Source organism: Eufriesea mexicana, unplaced genomic scaffold, assembly GCF_001483705.2.
Source record: "Eufriesea mexicana isolate 0111107269 unplaced genomic scaffold, ASM148370v2 scaffold1767, whole genome shotgun sequence".
NCBI lineage: Eukaryota > Metazoa > Arthropoda > Insecta > Hymenoptera > Apidae > Eufriesea > Eufriesea mexicana.
The window spans coordinates 185696-195962 of NW_016909873.1; the positions used below are offsets into that span (position 1 = coordinate 185696).

At 52.4% G+C, this 10267-nt stretch overlaps 1 protein-coding gene across 1 annotated transcript; it reads right to left on the minus strand.

The window, feature by feature from the left end:
- Window positions 1-905: 905 nt before the first annotated feature.
- On the minus strand, window positions 906-7022 carry LOC108548698 (sperm flagellar protein 2). Its single transcript, XM_017901775.1, has 7 exons — window positions 6423-7022; window positions 4780-6364; window positions 4422-4710; window positions 2650-4359; window positions 1587-2589; window positions 1262-1516; window positions 906-1184 (listed from the first exon to the last, which is right to left on the minus strand). The coding sequence occupies exons 1-7, from the start codon at window positions 7020-7022 to the stop codon at window positions 906-908; spliced, it is 5721 nt and encodes a 1906-aa protein (XP_017757264.1).
- Between the last annotated feature and the right edge of the window lie 3245 nt (window positions 7023-10267).

A 10267-nucleotide genomic window follows, 5' to 3' on the forward strand; every position in this document is an offset into this window, starting at 1 on the left:
TATTATTATTATTATTACTATAATTATTACTGTCGTTATTTTTATCGTTAATACCATTATTCTTATTATTATCGTACTACAAATACTATTACTACTATTACTATTGCTGCTACTACCACTACTACTATTTCTACTATTACTACTACTACTACCACCACCACTACTGCTGCTACTACTACTCTATTCTACTACTACTACTGCTACTACTACTACTGCTACTATCGCTATAATTACTACAGCTGGTGCTGCCGCTGCTGCTGCTATCTATTACTATTTTCATTTTTGTTTCGATCGTTGTTCCTTCGAAACAAATCTCCGTTGTAACGTTACGTGCACGCGCGTCTAGAGCGGCCGCTTTTACGAGATGTCGTAAGAAAATCGATATTTTCGTAGTCTTCTGGAGAAATATGAAGTTTATTGTTTAAACGTTCGATCCGTATTTGATTTGCGCGCATTCCGTAAAAGGTAAAAGGTACGACGATTGAAACGAAGGCAGTAGCGTAAGCAGAACATAAGTATTTATGCGAGAGTAATCGATTTACAAACGCGGTGTGTAATGTACGTACGATTATTGTAATCCGTCGCTTGTACCGAGGTATTATGACATTAAGGTATTAAGGTGCCGAGATATTCGCGGATGAACACGCACACGAGGACCGTTTCGCCGATATTACTACGAAAAGCTGGCCGAGTCTCGTCTCGAGCGATACGGCGAAACGGATTTGGCGCGAAAAACATGCGACGCGGTCCTCGTGTACGCGATACGCGACGTTTTCGCAATTCAAATTTCGAAGATTAGAATTTTTCACAAGTTACTGCTCGTGATGTATCGAAACAATAAATCCCGTTAAAGCTTGTCCTCCTAAATCTCGCGCGTTTCGTTCACTCGCTGTTCCTTTTTTCTTTCACGGAAACGTATCAGCCAGATCTTGCTCCTTTTCCCTCGCCCGTAAAATCTCCACGACTATGCCGTCTAGGTTCTTCACGGTAAACTTGCTGACTCTGTTCAACAGCCGTGTCACGAAGTCGTGATTCAGCAGGCGATGCGCCAGTACCACGTCCTGCTCCGCGTTCAGATTCGGGTCCCATAATTCTCGGTACACCGAGGACAAACTCTCGACGAGAGTCTCGCAACCCCTGCCTTCGCTGAACGTGTCCCACGACAATGCCGCGGCCAGCACGGTCTGAAACGGCGAAAGATCGAACGATTAGAAGCGAGAAGAGAACAAAGTTCCTACACCACCCGATAGTGGTGTCTTACGAGGCAAATGTCGCGAGAGATCCAATAGACGACCGTTTCGGGATCGGTCGCGTAACGTTCGGCAGTGCACTCCATCGACGGCTGCTCGTCCTGGATCTCGCAACCGCTCAGCGATTCCACCTTCGCCACGCTCTCCGAAGCCATCGGCTGGTCGAAACTCTTAAACGCTCTCGCGTCTTTCGTCTCGCGATCCCCACGTCGATCGATCTTCCTCGCTACTCGGTGCATCAGCCGATCGACGACCATACTTGTCACCTGAAACGCATCGTCTTTGGTTAACGATTAACCGACTAACTAAACTAGGAACGCGGGAAACGATTCGTACCTCGAGAGCCTCGCGATCGAGAGTTTGGAAGGACGGTCGAGCGAGTTTCTTCCGTTCCAAGAGTTCCTCGACGTATCTCTCGCCCTCTTCAGCGTCGGTACACACGCGGTTACCTATGGCGAGCGCGAGAGCTTTCCCGAATCCGTCCCGCGGATTCTCGTCCTTGCAGAAAGCCAACAACAGCGCGGTATAGTTGACCGAGTATCGATCGACCATGAACATTCGACACAGCAACTCTTTGGCCAATATCCGCCTGAGTATTTCCTGCGTACTCGTGCAACACGGCGTCGCGTTGAAGGCGGTGGAGGGTCGGTTCTCGGGCACCGACGCGGTTATCTCCGTGTCCACCCGATAATGCTCCTCGTCGTACAGCTCCTCTCGATCTCTTTGAAACTCGTCGAGGAGAAGCCGTCGAGCGTTGTCGCAATTCTCTATACACTCGAGGAACCACAACGACGTTCGACGGTACCGCGACAGGGTCACGACTTCGTTCAACTCGGGATCCTGAATTCGAAAACGATCCCTCGCGATCAGTATCTGCCGGTAGCTCGGAGTCGGCAGGTCCATCGCGTGGACGAGGAATTCTCGCCAATCGACGTAATCGGTGGATCCGTAGAGTCTTTTCACGAGTTTCGCTATGTCCGTCGACTTAAGCTGGTACCACGAACACGGCAGTAACATCGGTTCTCCCTCGTCCTGGCCGTGACTCGTCAAGTCCTGCAGGATGTAAACGAAGGTGCGTTCGGCCATCGTTCCGTAGGGCGCCACGCGTTTGAATATCTCCATCAAATGGACGAGGTTGGATATTCGGAATCGCAGGGGCGACGGAGTTTCCTTGTGGCGCGTCGGCTCTCCCGTCTCTCTCGTCACCACGTACACGTTCGATCGAATCACGAACCGGTCACCGTCCAGCAGGATCTCGTTCTCCAGTCTTCTACCCTCTTCGATCGCCAAGCAGAAAACGTTCGCCATTTCGTTCACGCTCTTCATCTCTTGCCAATACCTACGCGTTCGTCGATACGGTTAAGGAACGAAAGATTCTCGATGGATTAAACGACAAAACGAGATCAACCTGTCTACGATGGAATCGTAAATGCCGTGAAAGGCTCCCTGCAACGTTTCCAGCAGGAAAGCAATGTCCAACCGTGCCACGTTCGCTATGGACTCGAGCTTCAGACGAATCCGCTCGATCTCGTAGGTGATCGCGTATCGCCACTCCAACACCAGATCTTGTCCTCTCGACGCCAGTTTCGCAACGATCGACTCGTTGGAATCGGTGGCCAAGTCTTTGCCCTTGGAAATCGCCATCTGTTCCCGTTCGATCTGTTCCACGCTCGCAGCGAACAACGCTTCCACGAGGTTCTTCGCGTAATCGACGTTCTCCATGACGCCTTTGAACAGGTAAACGTCTCGGATATTCTCGATAACTTTGCTCCTGTCGGTGAACGCGTCGTTGATCTCCTTCTGAAGCAGAGCACGATCGATGGCAGCCGGCGGAGAAACGGACACGCTCGTCGAGTCGGCCTTCGTCGATCTCGCTCGGTCTCCCTTCTTTCGATCGGTCGTCTTGTCGTCGCGATTCGGCACTCGTTCGCCGATCTTGGTCTCGTCCTCGTCCTCGTCCTCGTCCTCTTCCTCGCCGTCGCGAACGTCGTCGTCCGCGTCGATGGTCCGATCCGGCGTGATCTTGTTCAGGATAACCTTCGAAACGCCGATCTCTCGCAGCGGCTTCTTCGTCATTCCCAGATAGTAATCTTGCAGCATGCATATCGTGTCGACGCATCGATCTAACTCCGCCTGAATTATACCGACGTAGATATCGAAGAGGATGACCGCCTCGTAGGTCGTCCAATGGTCGTTCACGTATCGCTTCCGTTCCTCCTCGGCCGTGCGCCGTCTCTCGTCGCAAATCTGCCAGAGTTCCATCTGGAAATCGGCCACGCGACGGTGCAACTCGCACTTTACGTCCACGTCGTTACGCGCGTCCTCGTCGATCGCGTTGAACGCCCGATGAAATCGATGCAACAGATCCTGCTTGTTGTCGGGTCGTTTCACGAACTCGCGCGCGTTCCTCTTCAAGAAGTCCGTGTACGGAACGATGCTCGACGCGTGAATACTCTTGATGAAGAGCAACTCCTTCAGCTCCTCTACGTAGAGCTTCTCCAAACCCTCCCATAGCCTGGCCAAGTTTTCCAACAGTACGGCGGGCAAAGGGAAATCGATCCAATTCCAGTTCGGTTCGCCGGGTTTAGGCGGTCCCGAGTCCAACTCGATCCGATAGTCGTCGGACGAGATCTCTCCCGTCGCCTCGTCCTCGGCGTCCTCGGCGTCCTCGGCGTCCCCGGCGTCCGCGTCGGCGTCCACAGCGGCGCGCAGCGATTCCAGCTCCGCGAATTCTTCCTCGGTCACCAGCCGTCGAACGACCGCCGCTTTCAGGGTCGCGCCACGTTTCGCGTCTCGCTCGAACAGGTTCAACGCCTCGCCGAACAACTCTTTCGACGGTTTCCTCTGCAACGGATCGCCTATCGCCAGTCTGGCCAGTATCTTCAGCGTGAGCAGATCGAAGCTGGAATAGTAGAGGATGCGAGCGATCTTGCGAGAAGCGTAGAACCTGTCGATCGACGACGCGTCCTTGTCCAACGCCTCGTACGTTCCATCTCCCCTCTCGAAGCGTTTCGGCTGCTGCTTCACTCGAACGAAAATCGTGGCGAACGTGGGACTCGTGGCGTCGGCGGGTCGTTTGACGATCGGGTCGGGTACCAGTCTCGACTGCCTGCGAAAACGTACGCGAGATACTCGTCGCCCGGATTTCGAGTCGGTCGCGGTTCTAATTGCCTCTTTAACGCGTATACGTCGGACTTGTCCTCGAACACGATTCTCGGTGTCACGGTCTCGATGTCCTCGATGCTGATGTCCTCGAAGTCGATCGACTTGGACTCGGGTGGAGGCGCCAAACCGGTCATCGCTGTCTCCAGTCGCGACATTTGCTCGTACGTGCTCGGATAATCGATCAGAACCCAGCCCTTGGCGTGTTCCAAACTCTTGAGGTACTCGATCAGGATCTTGGTCGCGAGGTTGTCGGTGATCGGCTCGCCCAGCGCGAGGAATTCGTACGTCCACTTACCTGCGCGCGAAAACTCGCCGATAGCTGGATCCCTGGATCGTGGTAAATTCGGAAACGAGGAAAACCTACCGATGTACGCGGAGTCGGTCAACACGGGATCCATGTCGTCGTACGGTACGTTTCTGGAGGTCTGCGTCTCCTTTTCCCGCTTCTTCGATTCCTCCTTCATCTCCTTCATCTCCTTTCCATCCTGCTCCTCCTTCACCTCCGGTGTCTTGGTAGACGCGATCGATCTCCTCTCCTTGATTTTGCCGCTTTTCCTCGTGGCCGTGTCCGGCAAGGACGAGGACGTCTCGTCGGCCCATCTGGAACGCTTATCGACTCTGCTCAACCTCCTGCACGACGTTTCCTTCGGGTCGCTGCGAAGCTTTCGAACCACGTCGGCGGTCGCCGCGACGATGCTCGTGTCGATGTACTCGAAATCGGACATTTCTCGCTTGTACCGTTCCAGGCAGTAATTGATCGCGTCCTCCATTCGCACCACGCGAAAACCGACGCGATCCAGCAGCGTTGTCATCGACTCGTAGACCGTGGGATTGCCGATTCCGAGAAGGATCGCGACGCGCTTGAATTTCGACAGCAAAGCCTGTGAACGGCCGAGCGAGTGCGAGTAAAGGCCGTCGAGGAGGCGATGCACCGCGTAACCGAGTACCATGCGACCAAGTCTGGTCAGCTCGAGCGCCTCTTCGCCGGGCATCGGCAACGACGCGTTCCACGGTGGATCGATTTCCAGGTAATCGTCGAGAAGAGCGATGTCGACCTTGTCGAACTTTGCCCAGACGTCCGACTTGAGCAACAGTTCCAGCTCTTCGCTGCCCGAGTGGCGATGCTTGGCCTCGTAGGGTATTTCCTCGTCGAAGATCGGTTGCGACTTGAGGAACAGGGTCTTCCATTCGCTGAGAAGAGTGACCGGTACGCGACCGTTGTTCACTCGTCGATGATCGCCCACGTTCAACGCTATGCTCGCCAAGTCCTCGACCACGTCTCGACAAAATGTCCAATGCTTCTCCCTTATCTTTCGTATCTTCTCCGTGAGAAGCCTGTGCCGCAGTTCGCACATCCTTTCACACTCGATCTCTATGTCCTTTTCTCGCTTCGTGACCAGATCCTGCGCTCGCTCGTAACTCGCGCGATGCTCCACCTCGGTCGCCTCCGCCGTTATATCCTCCACCACCTTTTGGTTCTCCGCCATGATGTTCTTTTGTTCGCGCACCTCGCACAGCTTCGTCACGATCCTCTTCTCGTACATCGACTGATCCAACACTCGTTTCGCGATCGCCTCGTCGAACCTTCTCTCCTGCTTCTCCGCCATCTTTTCCCACAGTTTCGACAGCAACGCGTTCTGCATCTTGGTCTTCACAGCGGCCGCGGTCTTTTCGCGTTTCGTGCGATCCTTTAACCGCTCCACGTACGTTCTGCCCGTCTCACGATCGCTCGTCGACCTCTCCGTTTCCCCCTTTTCTTTCCGTTCCGTCGTCTCCGCGTCCTCTTCCTCCTCCTCCTCGTCGTCGTCGTCGTCGCCGTCGCCGCTCTTGCGTTTCTTGTCCTTTGCGTCCTGCGGTTTCGTCGACTTTGGTCGGACGCGATGTTTCAGGGCAAACCGGTCCAACTCGGCGCTCTCTTCCTTCCTAGAGTCCAGCGAGGTTCTCGGCGCCTAAGAAGAAGAATCGTAACTGGACGCGAGTCGAGTGGCGAACTGGAGGTAGGTATACCTCGGGGACGCAGCGCACGACGGGTTGAACCACGGTGATGGGTTTCGAAACCTCGAGCTTCTCTCGTTCCCGTCGAACCCTTCGAAGCAACAATGGAAATTTGCTTCCGTGCCAGTCTAGAACCTCCTGCCCCTTTGCCAGCTTCTTCGACAGCGGATGTTCCGGCGGCTGATACGGCAGTGGATCCTCGCAGACCCTGGTCACGTCGAATTTCTTCGACGCGGGCACGAACTTTTCCCTCTCCTTTTGCAGCGTGATAAAGTGCAACCTGTCCTTGGTCTCGAGGCACAGGTAGAGCTTGTAGAAGAGTCGCAAGGACGTGCTACCTTTGCCGCAGGAAATCTCCTCGATGCTCTCATCGTCGCAGTCGATGCCGACGAAGCGCAACCAAAACCTCAGATGCTTGAGGTTCACGCGGCACAGGGCTGGATCTTGCGTCACTGCGATCGTTTCCAATTGATCGCGACTTATTATGTCGTAGCTGTGTAGGATCTGGGCCAGCAGCGAGCCGTCGCTCGTGTAGTGACCGAACACCTCTGGCCTCAGGTCTATCAGGATGCCTAGCCTGGCCTGTATCCAGTTTCGTAGAACGTCGCCCATCGCTTCGATCGCTTCGATCGCTTCGTGACAGGACTAACGATCCCCTGGTTCTACCATTTTCCAAATCTTTTTGCCCGAACGAAAAAGTCAACTATGCGCGAATGCGCGAAGTTGGCGCGATCGAGCGATCGAGCGATCGAAGCGTTTCGTTTGTCGCGACAGCTCGCTTACCTTTCTCCGGAAGCTGGGGCAGGGGCAAACGCGGCACGATGCGCGGCAAGAGAAGAGGAAAAAGAAACGGTGAGACGATTAAAAGTCGTGCATATAAAAAGTGTGTACTCTTTATTATTCCCTTTATACTCCACTGCACATACACGACGTGTTACAGGCCTATAGGTACAGACGGGTAAAGAAAATCTTGGTTTCTCAGCTTTTCTTTTATTCACTTTAAACCAACAGCATCGCTTGAGCATTGGTTCGGTTCTGTCAATAAATAACGACAGGATGATCGTTTACGCCTAGAAACGTGGCTTCGAACTTTGGAGAAGTCCCGGTCGACGTCCCTTTCTCTCGACGGTAATAAACGTTAAATAAAGTGGAAATTAAACGGCGAATGAACGCTCGGGCTCGATCGCGTTGCCACTTGGTCGTTCGGTGTTTACGGGAATAAAAAAAGGGGATCCATGGTCGGTGCGTGAAAAACGAAATATCGGCAGAAAAGAGTGGCCTCTCGGTCGATCGGTGTGCAAGAAGATTGTAAAGCCGACGCGATTCGTCGTCGGGACGCGCGTACGAGCGCGATTCCTCGTGCTTCTCTTTCCTTCGCTTCTCCACTCGATACCCGCGTGTCTCGCGTTCGATCTCGCGAATCGTCTCCCGTACACGCCGGTCCCGTCCACGTTCGCGGACCCCGTCCGGACGATCGTTTCATTTTCTTAGGAACCCCTCGCGTTGCTCGCGTCACAGTCTAAGATCCGCGCCGCGCCTCTGCACGACCGGACTTAAACGCTGCTACCGCTCGCTGCTCGACGGATACGACACATCCTCTCCTCTCCTCTCCTCTCCTCCTCTTTCTCACCGCGATGCTCGGTTACCCTGCCACGCTCTCTCGCTCTCTCCCTCTCTCTCCCTCTCTTTCACGCGCTCTCTCATCCGCCTAGGTAATAATCGTAACCGTAATAATCATCGTGGTCGCAGCGATCATCGTAAGAAACCGTAATGACGATAATGGTAATATAATCATAGCAATAATAGAAAATCACCGCTCGCCTCTGCTATCGCGATCCTCGTTCTACGAAATGTATTTATAATATTTATATACGGTGCCGTCGATCATCGAACCGTTGCATCGAACCGTCCGCGAATAATATAATTACATTACGATCATACCCGATTCGCGATCGAATCGATCGCTCGTCGACCGTCGCAAAAGGACAATACGCGCAGCATCCGTCTCGTGCTCGCCGTTTCCCATCGTGCTTACGACGAAAATCGTCTTACTCGCTATTCTTGTTGTCGTTCAACTGTATGTACAGAAGAGGTATATACTCGATAACGTTAACGCTTCGATATTTATAATAATTTACGCTCGACTACAATGGGCACGGTACTCACACACACACACTCTCTCTCTCTCTCTCTCTCTCTCTCTCTCTCGCGCGCTCTCTCTCTTTCCTCGCTTATTTCCATCCGTTACATTCATTCCGTTCACTTTCTCCTTCTTTCCGTCTTCCTTCCGTTTCCCGCTCTTCTCTACGCGATCCGAATCTTCCTCTCGTCTTCGATCCCTCTTCGTGATTCGTCGGCGTTGTACTCTCGCGCAGGAGAAAGAACGATCGGAAAAATTGGCGAACGAAACGCAGCATGGAATGGGTCGAGGAGAACGAACGGCTCGAGGAAGCGACAAGCGGACGTTGTCTTTCTTCTCTTCTCGCTTCCTTCTTCTTCTTCTTCTTCTTCTTCTTTTTCTTCTTCTTATCCTTCTTCTTCTTCTCCTACTTCTTCGTGCTTCAGGCTACATGCTCGACGAGAAACAAAAGAATCGCTGTTGGAGCGTAACTCTCTTCTACCTAGTCGCTAGATACAGTCCACGTGTCCTCGTTTCGAGGCGTGCCGGGCATCTCTAATGCTACCATATCTAATACGAAGGAACGGGCTCGATAACTTCACCTAAGATTCTATCTCCTAATTTTAATCTACGTGTCTACTATGCTTCGTGTGTTTTCTCGCATGTGTGTGTGTGTGTATGCGCGTGTGTGCGTGTACGTGTGTGTCCAGGTATCTCACTCGCGTTTCTCCCGCCCTCTCGCACGCAGTCTTCCTCTTCCTTTTCCTCTTCCTCTTCCTTTCGGCGCGTTTAGGCGCACACGTGCCTCTGCCGATCCACGTGTATCGCACGTACGCGCGATATTCTCCGTTTCCTTTATATACGCTCTCTCTCTCTCCCTCTCTCTCTCTCTCTCTCACCGTCCGAGCGTCGGACCTCGGACTTTTCGGAAAATTCCGCTTCGCTCGCACTAAGGACTAATTTAAACTAACACGTCGCTACACGCAAACTACCGCACCGCTAATATTTAGCAACATGGACATTGTTATTTTCTTCTTCTTCTATTTCCTCCATTTCCCTAGACTCGTCGTCGACGTCGAATCGCTCCAAAATATTCCTCGTTTTTCTCCCTACACCTCCTCCTTATCGCGCTAAGAAAATCATTATTTCTTATTCTTTTTTTTCCACCATTTTCTCTTTTATTACTTATCCTCGCGATCCCTCTCGTTCACCCTCTCGTTCGTACTCGCGCACCTTTCTCATACACGCATACGTATGTATACTTGCTCGCTCTCACCCTTTTCTCTCTTTCGCTGCGTCTCTATTCCTCGGTAATCGGTCGCGTTGGCTGTATACGACGTAGATGGAGGATCCGCGCGAACGGAAACTCGGAAAATTGGTTGCCAGGTGTCGCGGATGCGGCGACGAAAGGATCGAGCGATCGCGATCGTCGAAGGACTCGAGTTTCCCTGGAGACGCGCAATACGGCCGTGTCCGCGGAACCGGGTTCCACGGACGGAAGTGGAAAAAGTCAACGACGACGAACCGATCGTTTGCTTCGAAGAGTCTCAAAGGCACGTCACTTTGTAGGTACCCGGTTATTTTATGCATCGTTTTCCTCTCGCGACAGGCAATGGACACGATTAAAGTTGTTGTCATCGTTACCGTAACAATTATTATTAGTATTATTATTACTATTATTTTTATTACTATTATTACTATTATTATTATTATTATTATTATTATTATTATTATCATT

Coding starts and splice junctions, on each gene's coding strand:
- LOC108548698 (XM_017901775.1), bottom strand. CDS start 7,022: ATGGGCGACGTTCTACGAAACTGGATACAGGCCAGGCTAGGCATCCTG. Junction 6,365..6,422: donor TCGTGCGCTGCGTCCCCGAG/GTATACCTACCT, acceptor TCTTCTTCTTAG/GCGCCGAGAACCTCGCTGGA. Junction 4,360..4,421: donor GACGTATACGCGTTAAAGAG/GCAATTAGAACC, acceptor ACGTTTTCGCAG/GCAGTCGAGACTGGTACCCG.